Source organism: Solanum stenotomum, chromosome 9 (genome assembly GCF_019186545.1).
Source record: "Solanum stenotomum isolate F172 chromosome 9, ASM1918654v1, whole genome shotgun sequence".
Taxonomy (NCBI): Eukaryota; Viridiplantae; Streptophyta; class Magnoliopsida; order Solanales; family Solanaceae; genus Solanum; species Solanum stenotomum.
The window spans coordinates 12,900,795-12,922,923 of record NC_064290.1 but is presented as its reverse complement, the minus strand read 5'-3'; the positions used below and the strand labels follow the sequence as shown (position 1 = coordinate 12,922,923).

At 33.3% G+C, this 22,129-nt stretch overlaps 2 protein-coding genes across 3 annotated transcripts in view; one reads left to right on the top strand and one right to left on the bottom strand.

The window, feature by feature from the left end:
* LOC125876229 (protein FAR-RED ELONGATED HYPOCOTYL 3) overlaps positions 1-8,684 on the bottom strand; it is a 12,131-nt gene extending 3,447 nt beyond the window's left edge. Inside the window, exons 1-7 of one of the 2 annotated variants that reach the window (XM_049557354.1) lie at positions 8,506-8,684; positions 3,303-5,528; positions 3,171-3,227; positions 2,885-2,953; positions 2,739-2,807; positions 2,578-2,646; positions 2,450-2,497 (exon numbers count right to left, since the gene is read on the bottom strand). In XM_049557354.1, the coding sequence (XP_049413311.1) occupies positions 2,450-2,497; positions 2,578-2,646; positions 2,739-2,807; positions 2,885-2,953; positions 3,171-3,227; positions 3,303-5,483 (2,493 nt within the window). In that variant the 5' untranslated portion in view covers positions 5,484-5,528; positions 8,506-8,684. Of the gene's footprint in view, positions 1-2,449; positions 2,498-2,577; positions 2,647-2,738; positions 2,808-2,884; positions 2,954-3,170; positions 3,228-3,302; positions 5,529-5,989; positions 6,379-8,505 lie in introns of those variants that run through there. The other variant, XM_049557353.1, reaches the window with a different exon arrangement.
* The window catches only part of LOC125876257 (OVARIAN TUMOR DOMAIN-containing deubiquitinating enzyme 11-like), a 752,025-nt gene that overhangs the window by 185,893 nt on the left and 544,003 nt on the right, over positions 1-22,129 (top strand). The gene's annotated exons all lie outside the window — the stretch shown is intronic.

The window sequence follows — 22,129 nt, the reverse complement described above, 5'->3', positions numbered from 1 at the left end:
TTCCACTTTATAAAGTGTAAGAAAAAGTTCCACTTTATAAAGTGTAAGAAATAGTTCCATTTTATAAAGTGTAGAAAATAATTCCGTTATATATTAAAATATACACGTTATGAGACTAACAGAAAACGTTTAGAATATTAGATAAAGTGGAATTTTTTCTTCCACTAAGCCTATTTTAGTTACTTCCTAAAGTAGTGACTTATTTTGGTCACTTTTATGTTTTTGTGGCTTATTTAGGTTCCCAATCCTCCTTTCTATCGGCTTCCTGGGAGAATTAAAGAAGTCTCAAAGTCGGTGGGGAAAGCACCCTAAGTCAGTACCCACTTAGGCACCCCTCAACGCCCAAAACTACATCTCCCTAGGCGCTTCTAGAATGTTCCGCAAACCTCCCTTGTGTTGTATTTTGTCCTCCAGCCCTCTTAGCCAACTTAAACTTCCTCCTAGGCCTCTCTGAGTCACCATGATGCATTAGTTATATCTTGACTCCGTGAAAATCCATCCCTCACTAGAATTCTCTTGCATGTGCTAGAATCTTTCAAGAACTCCTTTGAGCTCCTATTGTCTCTAGCATTCTCGGAACTTCTTTAGCCATTCTTCCACTTGCATCCATGTGATCTCATGATACTCCTAGGCCTTTTGAAATACCAAGATCCTCGAGCTTAAGTGCTACGCAAAAATGTGCATGTCTCATCATGCTCAAATCTCCGACCTTGACATAGGTCTTGCCATCCTTGCAAGTCATGCCCCCTCCTCCGGCCATTGCATCACTGGTGGACATCTTGCCTCACGTATATTCCTTGCCCTTGTCTAACACTATGCCATGTTGATGTTGTGAGCTTGCTTGTGTATCATGCTTCTTCATGTGCTTCATCATACTGTCTTCACGTGACGTAATTCATGTGGCTCCCTTACTTTGTGCATGATATTCCTTGGTGATGTTACGTCGCTTAGCCATATTATTTGTCATTTCATGGCATGTGTGATAGTTGACTGTTAACGCAGGAATGAAACTCCCCCCATCTAATATTGTGTCGTCTCAGGAACAAGTTCCTCTATTGTCTGTGACCTCCATGGACAAGGGTCCTCACTATACTCATCTTACTTGTTTGGCTCCAAAAGCCTCATTTCTCCAAGTCGTTATATCCCTCCTAGACGCAATATATCATCTTTACATGACATTTGTTTTACTTGCTTTGCATGCTTCTCCCTAAGCATCCACATCGCTACAAGTTGTTGTCCCAACTTCCAAGTGCATTGCTCCACCCTTGCTTGCCACATACATTGTTGCTTTGCATGCTTCACCATTGGCATCACCTCAAGCTGCCCCAAGTTCGAACAACTTTTGAACAAATGTGCTCTCTTGTGCAGGTAAAACCTTTCTCTCATTGTGAAGCTCTCTGACTGGTTGACCTTGTACCATCACCCTTGGTCTTGCAATCATCATGCGTCGGTCTTTTAGTGTCACCCCAAGTTGGACTCTTGCCATCGCCCTTGTCAATTACGATTATGGCCTTGACTTTATCCTAAGTGTTGTTTGTCCTAATTAAACTCCACAACTGTGTTGCTAACGCTTCCCATCACACTTATATTTTTCCTAGGTGTTGATCTTGGTTGAGTCAAGCTACACTTTGTGAGGCTGAACTTAGCATCTACCAAGAAGGGTAGTCGGGCTAAGTGTTGTATCGATGTTAATAATGACTAGGTCGATCATAGATTGCTACCACAATGGATATTTTTTAAGTAACTCATTCGTTTTTTGGATAACCGAAAAATTTCCAAGGGCCAACTGGTGCACAGTTTGAAACGCTATTGATAATCGGCCTGACCATCAGGCCTTCTCCACTTAAATATTAGGCTTTTATCTGCAACCTCCAAACTCATGAAATACGCCTAATTCACAAATCTTATTGCGCTCTTATCACTAAACCAACTTTTTAGTAGAACTCCACTATAGAGAACAGTAACCACAAATATATGTTCACAATCAATGTTGTCCAACTTTTTTCCTTTTTCCGTTTTTGTAAATACTGTCACACTTGTTTTAATCCTTCCCAAAATTTTGACTAATTTGGTAAGACAGAATCAATCCACCCTTCACCTAGTAGGCTAGTATTGCATTTGAAAACTATACTATTTCCAGAAGTAATCATATAGTCCACTTCTTTTTTGTCTTTGTAAAATCCCAAACTCATAATAACATTTCATCTTCACTGACGGATCAATCTCTATTTCTAAAATACTAGATTATCTAATATTTACCCTTAAGCCCCATGCCAGATTAAGTTAGTATAGCAAGATGGGGATGGAACAAATTATCAACATAAACTACATAATGAAATGTAGAAAATAATTTGAATGCAGCAATAATTTTCACAGTGTACACATCTCCAGTAATGAGTTGACCCCAAAAAAATAATAATTCTATTGACGTAGTATGTAGCATACTAACCCGAATGCCATATGAGAAACTTGGAGTGCGGAAAAAGTCCATTTGGCCCTGCAACAATAAAGATGAAATTGTAACAAATTTTTTGGTTGATTTGCCTCAAAAACTTCTAACACTAAGAGACCGCATACCAGTCCATGCATTGTCGGCTGAGCACCATAATAGCCATCATGTGTAGGAGCTATAGAGTTCAACTGTCCCTACATTCCCAAGGCAAGAGAAAACACAACTGTTATTTTAATAGTCCATATCATTTTTTTCAGCCTTAAAACTGTGAACTGCTATTACATACAAGGCCCTGAATAGTCTGTTGGTTTGCATAGTAGTTATCACGAGTTGGTGCCATCAAGTTTAACTGTACCTGCAAAAGACCAAAAACTTAAAACACCAATATACATTTAAGTAAAGGAAAAAAGTCAAGATACTTGCAGATCATACCATTCCTTGAACACTTTGTTGCGGGCCAAAATAACCATCAAGAGTCACAGGCCTGGAGTTCAATTTGTCCTGCAGAAAATGATAAAAATGAAGTAAATAAGAAACTGGAGGTGACCAAAAAACTAAAAAGTTAAGCTTCAAGAACAGCCATACACATAGCATTCAAAACAACCTCCTCCCACTTTCACCAATAAGAATAACCTCTTCATTTTAATTTTACCAGTAAGAACACAGTAATGTTAATCAAACAGCAATAAATAAAAGTTCCACAGGTATCAGAGCAAACCATTTGTTGCAAGCCGTCTGCTGCCCCAACAGCAATTACATCTGGCTCCGAGTTCACCTGCAACCAGGAGATCTTCATGAGATAACATAGAAAACAAAAGAAGCAGTCCCATGATTGCTCTTCAAAACATACCTTCCGTTTCTTAGTGAAGTTGTTTTTCTTCTTGTTTGTCTTGCTCATACTCCTACTTTGGTTATCATCTTCAATACAGAGAAGACCAGAGGCTGATGATGTGCCAGCTTCTAACATGTTCTTGTTTGAGTTATTAAAAGTTACACAACTCCCAAACGCGTCATCAAGTGCACGAAGAGCAAAACTATAGCTCTCTTGAGATAACGACCCTTCTTCACTCAATTTCATAGCCCGATGACATAGCTCATTATATCTCTGGAACCTTGACTGCACATCTTCAGATCCATCCGTCATAGAGTACTTGCTCTTCGCATCTTTTGTCCATCGCTTCAAAATATATTGTGGTGGGATAGAGGAAACAGCACATATTTGGAGAACTATCAATGCATGTCTACAAAGGTAGCCTTTAAATTCAAACAAATGACACATACAAGATATTTCTGACTTCATTTCATCCAATGTAACAATGAACTCTTGAGCCTTCTCAAAATCTTGAACTCTATATGTTAAGACTATCTCATCTTGCTTCTCTCTTTTAGGACCACAAGCAGTTGCACCCACAACCTCAGACTGGAATTTCTTAAATACAGCATGTGTATAAAGCCCAGCCAAGTGCTTCTCAAATGGTGATGGGGATCTCAAAGCAGGTTGTTTGTTCCATGTATCAGAATCTGCCTTTGCCTCCTCCTCGTACCTATCTTGTAATATTGATTCATATTGCTTTACAAACTCCTGGACGGTGGTTTTCTTATGTACATATTTGTCAAAGAAAGAGTTCACACTCTCTGATCGTTGAACCGTTGACATTCCCGCTAAAACTACATCCCTTATAAATGTAGGGGCCCATTTCATCCGATCTTCATACAGTGAATGAATCAATTCAACTTCTCTGAGATCAAATTTATCAACTAGTTTTCTCCACCTCTTTTCAAACTCCTCATCTGTCCATGACCTGTTAATACATTTCTCGAACTTAGGCATAAACTTTTCATTCTGTTTAATGACATGATTCAGTGTTTCAGACACCTTTCCCAGGATATGCCACAAACAGAAATAATGGAGTGATAATGGCAAAGCCTCTGAAATGGCTGACTTCAATACCAGGTCATGATCGGTGATCACTGTCTTGGGAGCTTGACCGCCCATTGCCTTCAACCATGTCCGCATTACCCAAGAAAATGTTGATGCACTCTCATCAGAGACCAAAGCACATCCAAGTGGCATAAACTGAAAATGCTGATTGACCCCAACAAAAAGAGCCAGGGGCATTTTATATTTGTTTCTGACATAGGTAGTATCAAAAGAGACAACATCGCTGAAATTTGCATAGTCATGCCTGGCTTTGGCATCAACCCAGAACAAGTTCTTTACACGTTGATCTTCACCCACATCAACAGCATAAAAGAAGTTGGAATTAAGATTTTGCATCTGAATGAAGAACTCTAATAGAACACTTATGTCTCCCCCTTCCATTGCTGAATTTCGACCTTTGTCAAATAGAACTTTTGTGTCACTTTTCAGACCAACAACATTTTTGTATTCAGCAAATTGTCTTGCCATTGCAGCATACATCCTTCTTGTTTGTTCACTGACAGCTTGGGCAGGTAGAAGTTCATGATTATGTTCTTTCTCGAATCTATGAATTATCCATTTCCCATCGGGCCTTCTTTTCACATGCATACTTGCTTTGCAATCTGTCTTTGCACATGCTCGCCGACCAGTAGCATTTTCTGGATCCTGCTTGTTTCCTTGCCTACTACGTGGCCGATTTGCAGACTTCTCATATTCCCGCTTAGTTCCATATCTAGAACATGCAAATTTTGCATCAATGAATTCCCTTGATGTCTTTGAGCGACGGCTGTTTTGTATGGCTGTATTGAATCCCATCGACCGAGCATACTCTTGATAAAAGGCATAAGCCTCACCATGTGACTCAAATTCCATGCCAGCCAGCGGTTCAAGGTTCACATCCTCCTTAAACTCTATCATAGTTCCTATGGGAGTGTTCATATCCCCTCCATCTTCTGCATGCATCTTCTCTTCAATAACCAACATCCCATGCATTCCGTCATCACTATGTATTTTTTCTTCATTGTCAAGCATATTTATAATTCCATTTTGCTCCTCTTCTTCTTCTTCCTTATCATGGTCTTGAGAAGGCAGACGAAGATCGATATCCATGCTGCTAAACAATTGAAAGCCTATTGATTTCTCTTTTACTGATACCTGAACGTCAAGAAAAATTAGAGGAGAACTTGTGCAGTAAGGGGGCTATGGAAACAGAGAATTCATTCTTGTTCAATAAGCACAGAAAATACAAGAAGCAGCCCAAAATATCTCTTCCTGCATTCCACCACTCTTCTAAGTCTAACCACAGTCCAAGAATTGTCAACAGCTAACTCGTGATTCCATTAAAGTTTTGGGTTTTACTAAGTGGCCTAAATATCAGAAAACTTTGAGTTCAAGATCATCCATTTATCACGCAGACAAGTGACAACAGCTCATACATTATGATGACCTTCAACTAGCTTTCCATATATCAGGTTTCATCATGTCCTACAGGTACTTCACGAGAAGACATAACTGCTCAGAATTATCAGACAGCAGACATAGAAAGTGATCCTATTGCATTTTTAGAGGTAAATGAAGATCCATAACACAAAGGATCTGCATCAAGCTCTGTCTACCTGAAGATGAAGAACCCTGACCACCTCCGATCCATTAGGGATTTGAATCAGTTGAATATAAAATGCCTCCTCCAAGTTTAGACAGAAATACAAGGGTATATAATGGTATACTCCAGCTGCAGGTGAGAGCGACTGAAATTGCAGCTTACAGTCTATATATCAGAAGTGCTTACTTGAAATCTAACCACATTCAACCAGAAGATTTTATAAAATAGGTTCTTCCCCATCTCTGTGATGGCCGATGGGGGAATTATCCCTCCCCCCTCCACTCTCATGCAGACCTCTATACGGCACTTGACTGACTATAAATACTCCCCCTCCCACCATTTCATTTTATGTCGGTGTTTGACTCAATACAGATTTTAAGAAAGAAAAACATTTGAAATTTGTGGTCTGTTTTTTTTTTTTTGAACATTGGTAAAGTTGTATTCTTCAGCATTAAGGACATGCTGGCCACCTTCAAAATTTACAGCCCTAAGCGAAATTACAAGCTCCCTATTAATTCTATAATTTGATCTACATCTTCTATGCAGAGTTGTTTACACCAAAAAAGTAAAGACAACAAACAATTCCATTTTACTTTGTGAATGGAATTAGATCTATCTTCAAAACATCTCCCATTTCTTTCCTTCCACACTGACCACCATACGCATGATGGTATTAGCTTCCACCATTTCTTTTGAGTCTTGCTACCCCCTCTTCTGATCCAACATTTAAAAAGATCAATGAAATTTGTGGTCTTAAAAATAAAAACACGTCATTAACGACAAATGGGAAGTTCAAAGTTAAATTATCTCCAAACATTATTTTTTAAATAGATTAATAAGGAAAGTGTATCACGTAAAATGAAATGGAGAGGTCGTTCAAAGGTGAGTCCAAAGTAAAAAAGCACTTGAGCGCCAGTCTCCCATGGTCCTTTCCAGCTTCAGTAACCGCTTGACCATACACTTGGAGCTAGTCATATGACCATTACTTTGATGAACAAAGGCAAAGCACAACCTTGAATTGATCTCAATCCAAAGTTCACAACTTTTTGCCACCAAAAACAAAAGAAAATGGATAAATAGATGTATAAACAAATCAGTATAGCAGTAATGTGATCATTAATATCATGGTACATATTGAACAAACTTCTTGTTACATTGCCTCTTGCAGAAATTTTCTTAACCAAATAAACAAAAAGGTCAAAGTATAATACCATAGCTCAATTAAAATTCAAGAATTTTTCGTTCCAATGAGTCTTTGGGTATTGGAAGGCCGAATTTGCACATATGAATCAAAGTGATATGGTGCTAAAGCTAATAAGGGAACTTCTATGCAACAGAGGGAACAGAAAGGTCTCCCAAATGAATATAACCAAATCTTCACGCATTTATCCTATAGTGGTAATTCTCATCTGAGTACTTATATGTGAGCAGTATCTGAAGCATTAATTTGGTGTTCAACGAAGGAACTGTTTTAATTTGCCAACTACTTCATCCAGTTCTAACGGGGAACAGCAACAACCCATAATAGTCCCAAAGGTGGGGTCTGGGGAGGGTAGAGTGTACGCAAACTGTACCACTACCTCAAAGAGGTAGTGCAGCTGTTTTCGAAAGACCCTCAACTCGAGTATACAGAAGTAAAGAGGATATAAGAAATAATAAGAAAAACATAACATAACATACCAAAGAGGGGCAACAACCATAACCAACTAATGTGATAACTGAAACGCAGTAAATAGCAAGGATTAACAATAGGCCAACTACAAGACAAATGCTACCTACTACTACCGGTAAAAAACTAAAAATCAGGAAACAGATACAATGCACCAATCTATCCTACTAGGAAATATGACAACGCTCAACCAACTACAAACTTTCTACCCTAATCTGCAACCTCTATAACATTCCTATCTAAGATCATGTCCTCAGAAAGTTGGAGCTACGTCATCTCTTGTCTAATCACCTCTCCCCAATACTTCTTCATCCTACCTCTACATCTAACTTTCCTAAAAACCCACAACCTTCCACACCTCCTTACTGGCGCCTCTGCGCACCTCCGCTTCTCTAGATTACTCAAACAATGGCTCTAGCTTCATAATCTGTTTTTTTGTGTTCCTTATTTTAGTTGAGTACAACAAACTTAAATGACTCTGATTAGTAGAATAATCCAAAATATACAGGCTTTACAACTACATCAATTTTGGCATATGGTGATAAATAAAATCGCCTTGTTTGTCCACAATGAACATAAATCGAGGCAAAATCTACCTCTAGACAAAACTCTTGTATATATATAATATAAAAAACAATAAATTACATCCGTCATAGCGTCACAACAAAAATGGTAGCTCCAAAAACAAACAATTTGATTATCATAATTCAAACAGAAAAGCCATGATCATACAATTAGTAACAGTTCATGATTCTATGAAGTATGAGGGAGAGGGTGAGGGTGAAGATTTTGGGGGGTTTGGGGAAGAAGGATGAAGAAAAGAATTTGGAAGAAGAGAGAGTGGAGGTTAGAGATTATACCTGTATGTATCTTAGTTTCACGCACGCACATACACACACACTCGATCTGCGATTCTGCAACTGAGAATTCACGCGATGTCCAATGGCGAGTGGACTCTTTTTGTTTCTCCTGATTTAGGGTTTCCCCTTCTTCTTACCAACGCCACTGCAGCGCGTGATTTTTATTTTCTTTTCCTACATTTTTACACATAATAAAAACTCTGCATCTAGTTGTTGTGTTAATAAAAAGATATTCATATCTTAATTTGGTGCGAAATTAAGAAGAATGAAAAAAAAAAAAAATTTATGATCTTAAATTAAAAATATAATAAATGTGTTTTTATCTTGTAATTTTAAACATATTATTTGGAAAGTAAAATAAAAATAGAAAAGGAAAGAGAAAGAAAAAGAGGCATTTTTTTTTAAAAAAAAAAGTATGATAGATAAATTGAAACATTAAAAGTACCATTATATTTTGATATTTGAGCGAATAAATTTTATAATATTATTTTTTTGATAAACATTTTTTTCTATTACTTACCTAGAAAATATTACGAAACCAAGGATGAATGCAACAAATCTATGCCCTTCTTAAGAAACAACAATCAAAAAATGAACAATCTTACTTTATTTTGACTTAGCAAAGACTTTAAGTAAATGTCATCATCTATCGAATGCAATTTAACTTATGTGTATGTTATCTAATAACGTATGCAATTTAATTTAGGTGTCTGTTATTTAGCAACTTACACATAACCTTACTTTATTTACACACTAAAATTTATTTCACAAAATTTGAAATAACTTTAAATTGAACTTATTTGTGATGGTTTAAAAAATTATCTTAATTTTAATAATTTTTTTCTTTTTCTAATACTCAAATTCGTTCAAACTTGAAAAAATGTAGTTTTTAAAGGAAAAATAGTGGCCATATAGACCGTTTTATGTATTGGTTAAACAAATTAAAACTAAAAAGGGAAAAAAATAACAAAAGAAATTAGGCCCAAGCCCAAAAATAAGAAATCAAACGACATATTTCTAATATGATAAGGGAAAACCCCTCTTTCCTAAAGAATACCTATCTATATACGTTAGCATCAGCTTCTTCATGAACTCACTCTCCATGTTTACTCTCGACTAAATGCTACTCTACTTCACCTTCTCTTGTGGATTGTACCAGATTCCGACAGCGACCTTGTCTTTCCTTTTCTCACAGAATTATCAACTGTAAAATCAATTGTCATGTTTTGTATATACCTAGGTTGCTTATAAACTACATATTAACAGCATTGGTTCCATTGATAACTCTCTACATGTGGCTTTTGAATCATTTTGGTTCCGACTCTAATCGAATCTATAATTTTAAAAAAATAATCTAATATTGGCACAAAAAAATTTAGCTCTATTAAACCCATAAAAAAATTCAACAAAAGGAAATGATTCCATTAAATGCACCAATAACTATAATTAAGAAGATATTTATACCAAAAAGTAAATAGAAGGTAAATTAAGCTATTTTCGATGATTTAACAGCAATATTATCTTCTTCTTTTTTTGCTAGAGATCTAAATGGCTTATGTGGATATTTATTAGTCTTACGGGTATTTGTGATCTAAAAATAGACGAAAATGATATTTTATTATAAAAAAAACAAATGAATGGTAAATATAAGCTACTTTGAATAGTTCAAGGATATTTTTTAACTCTTTTCCGTTACAGAAACAACCTATCAGATAAAGAAAAATAAAATAACTAAATGAACTCTAAAATCCTACTAAATGAAACCGACCATACTATTGTGGATTCCGATGTGCATATTGGTCTCCAAGCAATAAATAATTATGTTTATGTATTTTATTGATTACAGTAAGTGGTTTAGTCATAAATGTAATATCTTGTTTTTTTGGGAGGTCTCTTTGTTAAGACTTAATGCCTTAAATAACTTATTAATCGTTGTATAATCTAAATTTTGACTATAATTTCTGTTTTATTCTTTCTTTCTTTTTTTTGGGTCGATTTGGCATAATCCAATGTGAATTGAGCAATAATTTACTCATAGTCCTTTGTTTTTTGATAAAGGTTGTTGGGACATTCTTCAATTGTTATTATTTAAAATTAGTTGTCTGATTTTAAATTATCAGATTCCACATGTTTAGACCCTTTGTACTTCTTGATAAGCTCATCTTGTCCCATGAGACGATCTATGGCCTTTTCCGATATAATTATTTGATTTGTCAACACTTCTATCGAAATCGGAATGATTATTCTACTCGATGAGTTTTTATTTATTCATTAATGTCGTTGGGTACTGTTAACTTCCCCATCATTTTTGTAACTGTCACCTTAGTGAATTATACAAATTGTTTTCACTAATTTTATCACTTTTGAAGGAGTAAAACTAATTTTATCCAGTAATGTTGGGCACCAAATAATACAATTTTGATTAGGTGAAATCTATTTACATACAACAAACTCTTAGCCATTAAGTAATAATCTTAATTATAATCTTATCTAACTGAAATTATCATTGTGCAACTGTCAATCTCAAGAAGTATAGACCTATATGAAGATATTTTATAAAGACAGATTTTCTAAATCATAACCTAGTAATTGTAAGATGGTCATTTATGAGTGCTCACCAACACCATCAAAATATACTTAACCCTTAAACTAGATTAGATTTTAGATCAAATCCTGTAGAAAACATTTGAAATATGTTATTAAGGAGCTAGACTTATTTCACATTTCATGTAGTAAAGAGTAATAGGTTACCAACAAAATATAAGTGAGTAATGTTTAACATATGATATTTTGGGTTAAAAATTAAAAATAGAGTTTATTGTTAAAGTCTCTTAGCATTCATTCAAATACTCTATGATCAAAACAAATAGATAAGGAGGCATAAAGTTTCTCCTTCTCAAAGAAGCGTGATATTCTTCTAAAAAGCTAATAACGATCACTGTGGCTCTTTATAACAGTCATCTTCTTCATATCTTCCAACACCATTGTTGATCAAAATTTGAACTATTTTTTGCTCACACTTTATTTTCTCTCCAAATTTCTTCTACTGAAAAGATAATAATGATTACTCTTGTTTTTCAGGATTACCTAAATTAGTCAAAAAAAAAATCTTCAGTTATCAAATATACACTAATGACCCACTAATAAGAATAATACCAACACAATTCATGACAAAAAAATGAATTCTTTTTTATGAATTCAATGTTTATGAATTTTCCCCCCTATAATTACATCATAATCCCTGCAAATTCCTTGAATGCATAACACTATTATAAATGTATATTACACTTAAATTAATCAAGTAACAAACCAACCCTCCCTTTCATAAAAAAAAATTAAAAAATACACCATAATCATTGTAAAATTTCTGAACTCTAAAATCCAATAAAATCGAGGATCACAATAAAAAATAGATTGGAAAACAGAGAGATATGAGAATATTAGTTATAAAACTTGCAAAGTTAGATTGAAAAACAAATTCAGAAATTTTCAATTGAAAAAATATTATGGGATCAAATGTGAAAATCAAAGTAGAAAATTACGGAATTTGGTTGAACAAAAGTAAAATGAAATGTTTAAGAGAGTTTTACAGTTTTAATATGTAATTTTTTATGTGACATTTTAAAACGATGTGGATATCTACGTGTATGCATTTGTATTACATGCACCACTAAATAGTTAAAAAAGTAATTAAAATATTGTGTTCTAACGGACTTAAAAATTCAGTTAATAAAGTGGGGACTAGGAGAGTTTAGATTGTAAATGAGTCAAGTATAGAGGTCTCTTAGGTTATTCAACCTATTGAAATATCTACAAAGGTATAACAATTTATAGATGAGAAACCATAATGAAAATTGATGACTTGTTCCGAAGCCGCAAAAACCCCCTAAAACATTTTGAGGCACATAGTGTGGATTCAATTCTCATTAAGATTGCATTTAACTTAACTCCCTTTCTTTTACAAAATATCTATTGTTATGAAACTATATAAAACAATGAGAAGAAAGTAGAGAGAACAAATAAGACTTATAATTTCTCTTAAAGGGATGATTTTACGATAAATAGAACCCATCTATCTATAGGGAAAAATTGACTTGGTCTCAAAGTTAGGATATTTAAAATTGTTAACTTATAATGTTATGTATAATGACAAACTACCTTGTGTCACAGGAAAATCAAGACTAGTGTATCTGTGTTAGATACACAAAATCCTACAAATTGATGCTTCAAGAATCAAATAAGCAACAATCAATTAAGGAGAAGATTGATTCACTCAAATCAATCTAACCAAAGATTGATCAATCTGAACTCAAGGAATCAAATCAAATCTTGCAAGATAAACATGCCTTTCAAAGAAGATCTGTCATTGCTGGAACTCAATCAAAGAAGATTTATATTAAATCAAGCATGGGAATCAAAAAGGAAGAACGCCAAAGAAGGAAAGAAACAAGCTGCCCTCACTGAAGCAACACCTCCATCATTCAAGGGATACGAAATTGAAGCAATCACAATCCTAGCGTCTGACTAGGATGAAGTAATCTGGAAGATAGACACTCAAATCAGCCAAGTATCAAGACTACAAGAAGATCCTCAAAAGAAGGAAGAATATTAAGATCACACAAATATCTTCAAGAGAAGGAAGAGAATCAAGATTACAAGAAGATCTCTAAAGAAGGAAAATCAGCAAAGTATCAAGATCACACAAATATCTTCAAGAGAAGGAAGAGAATCCAGATTATAAGAAGATCTCTAAAGAAGGAAAATCAGCAAATTATCAAGATCACATAAATATCTTCAAGAGAAGGAAGAGAATCAAGATCACCAGAAGATCTCTAAAGAAGGAAGGAATCGGCTAGCTCATATGGACATGAATCAACCAGCCGAAATCAAGGACTCAGCTAGGATCCTTGATTTGAAATACCCTTAGGTTATTCCTTAACAAGAGCAGTCCTCAAAAACTATATAATCCTCTCCTAGCCTTAGTTGTGAAGTACGCACTTCACTTGAACTTATATTGTAATCTTCATTTATTTTTCATAAAAACTTTGTACACACTTGAGTGAACAATTGAAAAGAAAAGAGAAAGAAAGATCTGAGTGTAGGTTATACAAGTAGAGGTTATGTCGAAGAAGAAGATCTGATTTGCATATCAGACGGGGCTCTTAATTGTAACATTCTGTAACACCCAAGTTCTCAACAAGCTCTTAAGGAAACCCTTGTAACCCAAGGGGACTGAAAGTAGGCACCACATCGGTGTTTCGAACCAGTATAAACTCTCTGTGTCATTTACTTACTGCTTTTACTATCTCTGTATATCTGTTTTACTAATGTGCAGGTGAGTTGACTGACCAGAGTAGGAAGTCGATTGAAGGGAATTTTAATTCACCCCCGCCCTCTTGACTTTCAAAATATTCTCTAACAGATAAACATTCACTATATTTATAACACTCCCCCTTGAATGTCTAATTCGTAGATGATGTGCCTCGTTAAAAATCTTACTAGAAAATTTTTTAAAAAGAAAAAAGGAAAAACTCTAGTGAAGAAAAAGAGTACACATATCTAATAATACGTATCTAGGCTGCCTCATTAAAAACCTTACAAGTAAAATCCAGTGGGACAAAACCTCGTAAGGAAAAAAGATTACATCACGTATTAACTCCCCCTAATGAGAATATCAATCCAAAGACTTTAATTTTTGCATTCCAAGCTTGTGCACTATCTTCTTGAAAGTTGTAGTTGGTAAAGACTTGATGAACAAATCAGCTACATTGTTACTCGAACGAATATGTTGCACATTGATATCTCCATTCTTTTGAAACACATGTGTGTAGAAAAGCTTTGGCAAAAGGTGTTTCGAACTATCTCCTTTTATGAATTATCCTTCAGGATCAAAGAATTCTACAAGTTCTTCACTTCAATTTCTTTATGAAAATAATCTATTGCCTTTTGAAAACTCTTCAATAGCTTAATTCAAGTTATCAACTTGCATAACAATATGAAAAAGACTTGCTTGATTTAATTCATATGAGAATTATAAACAAGTTTTCCAAAAATTTGCAAATGCTTTAGATTTTGAATCCTTCAAGCATTTTCATATCAATTTTGTCAAGTGACAACATTCAATATTAAATGTATGACATCTTCTAGTGTCTAGACTGCAAGTCAAATAAGCTTTACACTTATTAAGATGCATCATTCCATTTTTCACTTGATAATTAGTTCTACACCAACATGCTTTAATAAATTGTACACTATTGCGCTATATTGTATCAACTATATCATCAATGAGCTATCATTTTGTATTGGTTCACAATTACTTACTGAGATCTCATCACTTCATTATTTTCAGGTACGTACCCCTCTCATGAGGTTTCATTAATTGTTATGTCATAAGCTCTTCAAGAGCACATTGCCTCCTTATTATGATCATTTTGATCCTTTGTTCTTCTCCTTTTTTTCAAGGAATATTTCATTTAGAATCGATTGGTCTATCATGCTTCATGTATGTCGTAGACTTTGCCCTTTAATTAAGTACATTCAATAGGAGCATCTCCAACTTTTGATTGCTTCTTATCTCCCCTTTATGTTAGATGAACTAACATTCCAATCTATTTAGGAAAATGCATTTTTGTACATTATAGTATATCCATTAATCATGTACCACACATCAAAATCTATATATTAGATGGAAAATATTTGGTCCCTGACCAAATCAATTGAGAGAAAATTGATTATAATTTTTTGGTTAATTTGGTACATACAATTACTTTTTATGCAATAAATTATATTTCAGTCCATGCAGTTTTGTTCTCATATTCAATGATTGACTATTTATTTGAGGAATTTAATATCACATGTCGGCTTAGATATTCATCAATATTATCCAGATGAATTGTCTTAATTACATATTCTTAAAGTTGTACTTTTAACACAATTATTTTGCACAAACAATTTTGCGAATGTGAAGTTGCGCGCAGGTTGATTGTAAACACACATGTGATCATCTTATTGATGCATTTATTTAGCATATCACATGGCAGATGAACGGGGCTATATTCATATTTTATACTTTTCAGAATTTAGAGATTTAGTCCCAACATTAGTTGATCCAATCAACTTATCATGATAATAAGAAATAAAAAGAATTCTTGAGGAATCTTCTAGTTCTTCAATGTATGTCTATTACTCAGTATGCACATCTTTGGAATAGACAAATCATTCATGTCAACTAATAAATTATTAGTGCTAGTAAACTCCAAGTTTACTATAATATGTGTATTTTGCTTTAGTAAAATTTTGATTTACTATTATATGAGCTATTATACTTCGGGAGTAAATTTCAAATTTGTTTCTTCTCAATTACTCTACTCTAGAGGTGAGTCGTGATTCCATCACTGAATAAACCAACTTGATTATTAGAAAACTGTCTATAATCGTATTATTTGTGCCAATAATTTTGCAAACTCCAAGTTGCGAGATGGCAACAAACACACATGAGGCCATTTAGAAGAAACATCTATTAGGACCATGAAGTATCTAAATAGCCCACTAGGTGGGTGAATAGTTCCATAAATATGCCCATGTATACGTTCCTAACACGTAGAGAACACAATATCAACTTTCGTTTGTGATGGTCTCACAATTAATTTACCTTGCTAACAAGCAATACAAGAAAATTTACCATTTAAAAGAATCTTTAGGTTCTGTTGTGTCATAGGTTTCCTATCTTTAGAAAAATCACTTTTTGAAATGTTCTAAGTATAAAATATTTTAAGAAAAATACTTAGAAAAGAGTCGCCACTTAATTTTTTAAAGAAATTAAGAAAACTTATAATTTTCAAAGATTTAAACAGAAAAAATCATTTGAAAATACCAAAGAAGGTTCGGGATTCAATTTACACTTCGAGAAGGGTTTAAGCATCCGAAGTACCCGCTAACATGTGGTTGCCTTCGACTTGACTTAAAATATATTTTTTGACTAATTTTTAGAAAAGGTGATTTATCATAAGAATAATAACTTACAATATTTGGGTAACTTAAAAAAAAGTTAAATAAGTGACACATTTATTTTATTTTATTTTTAGAGAAAAGGGATCCAAAATGAAATATTTGACTTGAAATATAAGTGATTAGAATATTAATAAAACCAGGTTAATTAGAATTTATTTAATTCATTTTAAAATAACTTAAACCTATTTAATACATTAAAGCATTAAAATCATTTTAAATTAATTGAAGAATAAAAGTTTTGGCTAACCTTCTTGAGAAAATGACTAAGTAAGTATTTTATAATAATAATTAACGTTATTAAATTAACTTTGAGAAAATAGTTAAACAAATAGCAATTTTTATTTTTAAGAAAATGGGACCTTAATTTAAACATTTGAATTAGAGACAAGTAATTAGAATTTTAACGAAACTAAATTAATTGATTTCTATTTGAGTCTTCTTTTTTTTTGGTTTATGAAAAAACTATTTTAAACTAAATAAAAAAAAGTTTTGACTAAAGATTATAAATGATAATGCAAGAGTTGATAAAATGAGATTTGTTAGAAATAAAACAACAAAGAGAAATAGTTTGTTTTTTGGGGAATTCGATTAAGTTAATTAACAATTCTAAAGTTAGAGTTAATAAACAACAAACAATAAATAATCATAATTAAATAATTTAAGAATAACGGAGAGAAGTTGAATTTGGGCCTTTCTTGGGCCAAATTCGTTGCTATTTTTTGGGGTTTAACCAAAACCCCTTTTTGGTATACAGATGATGTATATCAGTGTATATAGGAATGTATATCAGCTCTTTCCGTGTATCTCCTGCTTCCGAACACCTGTATTTCACCTCATCTCCGTATTTTCACACTTTTCAGCCTGTATATGAGTGTATACCGATGTATATCAATGTATACAGGCTGCATATCAGTCCCCCTTTTCAGCTTTCCAGACCTGTAACGGATTTCCGATTTTCCAGCAATGACCGGAGCAGACTCGAGGGGAAAAACAATTTGATGAAATGCAAGAATGAAGTCCAAAATAGACTCGGCCAATGTCACATGCAAATGAAGAGTAATAAGATTAGCATTCACACTTAAACTATTTCACAAGAATTAACATCTTTAGTATGAGACACAACAAGACATGACTAAAGCAATTGTTAGCATACACAAAAGAGAAATAGAACATATATCCTCATAAGCAAATAGAGGCCAACCGGTGAAAGCCTATGAACACTGACTTGATATCATTCTTTCAACATAAATTAGAGGCAATGGAGAAAAATAACAAGAAGTGTTGGGAACTTTTCCTCAAGTTTGATTGCTTTTAAAACAATTTTCCAAACAAGATTTTTACGTCTCCAATACAAGAACAAATTAATTATAAACTAGTGTTAAATAGTCATATTACCCAACCAAAACAACCTTGTCCCTTCTAGTTTGAAGGATGATTAGCCTAACTTCAAACAAATGCCAAGTAAGTTAACTATGACAATTTAATCCAAAACAAATGAGCTAATGCGAAACAATGAGATTTCTAACAATTGAGGCTACTGCTACGAGTAGCCATACACAAATTCATACAATCAATTCAAAATAAAGCACAGAGAAAGGAATTTGGCAATTTTTGATAAAAAGATTGCCCAAAACATGGAAAAATAAACACTCTAATGCTTACCTGATTATGGGACCTATTCATGATTATGAGCTATGACTAAAATTAAGCTAATATTTTCCAACATACTAAGCAGTAAAATCAAGGCTAGGGCATGAATACATGATACAACATATCTAAATAGAATATAAAAGGGGAGCTATTTCACTCACTTTTTTGGAGCAGCGACTGGGCCAACGAGCTTGACCACGAAGAAACTTCCACCACCGCAAGTGAGATTCCGACAAAGCTCCGATGAATCCCAATAATCGGCAAACGAGATAAAAATAAAAAAAATAAAAAAATAGAAACTTACTCCTCGATGTTTAGTGAGTAATTGTTGTGTTTCCCCCTATTTTTCTCAAATCTCTTCTTCTTCCCCCCAAACACTAAAGAAGATGGAGTTTTATATAGAGGAATTTTTGGGGTCGATTTAGAAGGAAAACGATCGAATTTGAAATTCGAATTGTTACCAAGATCCTCAAAACCTTGCTCAAAATTAGGAAAAAGGTTGATTCTTGCGTATGAGAGAGTACTGTTGGCGCGATTTCCGGGTTTGGTCAGCCGCGATTTGCTATTGGATTTATGGGGAAGAAGACGTTGGTACAGGGATGGGGTCGGTTTGGCAGGCGTTGGGTATTTGGTGTTGTTGTTGTAATGTTGTTTGGAATTGTTGATGTATTATGAGAATTATGGGCTGGATTTTTTGGTGGGCTAGTGGATTCAATTTGAGAGAGGGAAGAAGTGGGCAGGAAAAATGAAAAAAGCCCCAAAAATGGGTGTTACAAAGAGTTGTAATAAATTGATTATGTGTGGCTAAAATTGTAATTAAATAATAGCCCAAATAAATTTCAATTGTGACAAAATCGAACTCAATCGATCAATTTGGTCAAAAATTAAACAAGAAGAATTAATATAAATAAATTAGCGAGCTTCTTATTTTTTGACAAAATAAAATAATTAACTTAAGTAAAAACTAATTAACTAAAAAAAATATAAGTATTAATTAACTAAACCAACTATTTAAGTAGAACTAAAATCTTTTTGAGATGATTTTCGAATATTCATAAAATATACTAATTATATACAAAACTATATAAAAGACATATTATTATTAAAAAAATTATAAAAAGTGACAAGCTATTTAAAATAACCTGCAAACTATTTTTTTTTTTGAAATTTTATAAAACTAATTATTTTAAATTGTTTGAAATTAAAGAAGCTCAATGATTAATTTATATTGTGGAAGGTCAAAATTGGGTGTCAACAGGTTCTTTAATGGATGTCTATTTGAATTTTCTATGATTCGTCTCATCATTATAGACCAAAGATGTCCAAAATGATCAGAGTATTGGAATCAGTAAACTTCTGATTTATCGTAAATTGTGCCTCAATTGCACTAATTCTTGTTCAATACAAGCCAAAAGATAAAACATAGAACTTTTCTACAACACATGTTTGCCTAGAGAAATTTTTGGTGATACCACGTCTACGACCAAGGTCGCAACCTTTTCCATGCCAGCAAAGTGGGCATACCCCTCTTCTACTTCATAGAATGGATTTGTATTTTTAACATTTATCAAAAGTTCTCATTCTTCATGAATGAAACACAATCATCTAAGTACATCAAATTATAATAACTTAGGACCTCATTCCACATTCATGTGCATTATTCAATCAATTGTCTTCTTTCTGACATATTATACACTGCCACCACATTCACTAATTTTCATCAAAAGCACATTGTTGCTTTAATAGTCAATATATCATCAATATAGTGCATTGGTGTTTAAATCCAATGTCTTACCCATATAAAGACTTCTTAAGCCTTAAATAGATGGACTTGAACCCAACATCTTCGCATTATAGTGCACCATAACTTTTAATTCGATATCTTATTCTCTTGGTGCAATTGAACATGAATCTATCGCGTTACCCTCTTGGTGCGATTGTACATGAATTCATCGTCTTACCATTTTGATGTGATTGGACATAAATCCATCATCCTACTCTCAACCAATAACATAACCGGCTAATAAAGTGCAAAAAAATAGCTATTGGATACTTATACACATACATAGTAATTTAGCAAGTATTGATAAAAATATCAAATTAAGAATAAGCAAAAAACTTAAATTATATAACCTGTATTTGTCATCTCCATCTTTTGTTGCATATCATAACTTATTGTTACCAAGACCTCATGAAAAATTGAAAAACATACCTTAATCATATACAGATTATCATCGCGTATCGCTATGTTTCATCTTTTATTCTGTAGTAACAGTAGGATAGCAATTTAAAAACTTCTGATAGATTCTGCAATATTATCATCTTTATTAGTTATTCCATGAAAACAAATAAGTGGTTTCTCCGTTGATTAATTTGTAATACTGATCTTTTTAAAGTATTTGCTCGAGATGATACAGTCTCATGCTGATAACGTGTTATGAAACTATATAAAACAATGAGAAGAAAGTGAGGAGAAGAGAGAAGACTTATTATTTCTGATTGATTTTACATTGAAGACAACCACTCTATTTGTTAGGGAAAATTGACTTGGTCCCAAAGTCTGGCTACCTAAAATTTCTCTAACAAATAGACATTCACTATATTTATTATACTTATAGTTTACTCTCTTTTTTTAAAAAAACAAAACAAAATCTTTGCAGTTTTTGCCGTGTTTTAGAAAAAACAGAAAAGGGTCATATTTGTCCTTGTACTTTTAGAAAAGGGTTATATTTATCCCTAGTCATACTTTTTTGATATATTTATCCTTACCATCCAACTTTGGATTCATATTTGTCCTTAAACAGTTAAGTATTATGTCACCACTTATATTATCCAACATGACTCCTACATAGATATATTTTTATTATAATTAAAAGTTTAGTTTCTATTTAATATTTTATCCAACCCACCCAATATAAAAACTCGTTAATCCTAACTCCGCTACATGAACGAGCATTTATACTCTGGATCTATGTTTCGAGACCTTGTTAGCATCATTTGCTCCTCTGCTTGTTGGTACTTTAGCTCAACAAATTTTCGATTTTAAGCCAATCCCTGAGGGATCTTCAAGCTCAGAGGAAATTGAAACAGATAGTCAAAATGCTGCCTTACTTACCAAAACAATGTACAGCGCAATAGGCAATCCAATGGCCATTTGTTGCTCTATCTACTGCTTCCTGAATTTCACATATACACCCAGATAGGGATTGTGTACTCCATAGAGCCATGTAAGGAGTTAGGGTTAACGAATTTTTTAATTTGGGCAGGTCGAATTTTATTAAGTGGGTTGGATAAAATATTAAATAGGAAATAATTTTTTAATTATAATAAAAATATATCCAAATATGAGTTTTGTAAGCATCACGTAGGATAATAAAAGTGGTGATATAATACTTAACTGTTCAAGAACAAATATGGACCCAAAATTGGATGATAAGGGTATATATATATATATATATATATATATATATATATATATATATAAAAGGTATGACTAAGGGTGTGTTTGGTATGAAGAAAAACATTTTCCGAAAAATGTTTTCCAATTTTTTCATGTTTGGTTGGGTTAAATGTTTTGGAAAATATTTTCCAAATCAACTCATTTTCCTCAAATTTAAGGAAAATGACTTCCCTTCAAAACTTAATGGAAAACATTTTCCAAAACTCTCTTCCAACTTCAAATTACATTATTTTTTTTGAAAAAATCAATTTATTTTGTCTCTAACCTCAACCCCTCCCCCCCAACAACAACCCATAAAAAGAAAAAAATTTAAAGTTTGTTTTTAAAAAATGTTTAACTTCAATTCTTTTACCCCACCCTCACCCCTACCACCACCCCCAAAAAAAAAAAAATTAAAAGTTGTTTTTAAAAGATATTTCTAATTAACCCCTCCCCCCCCTCCCAAAAAAAAAAATTGAAGTTTGTTTTTAAAAGATATTTTCAACTTCAAAATTTCATTTTTTT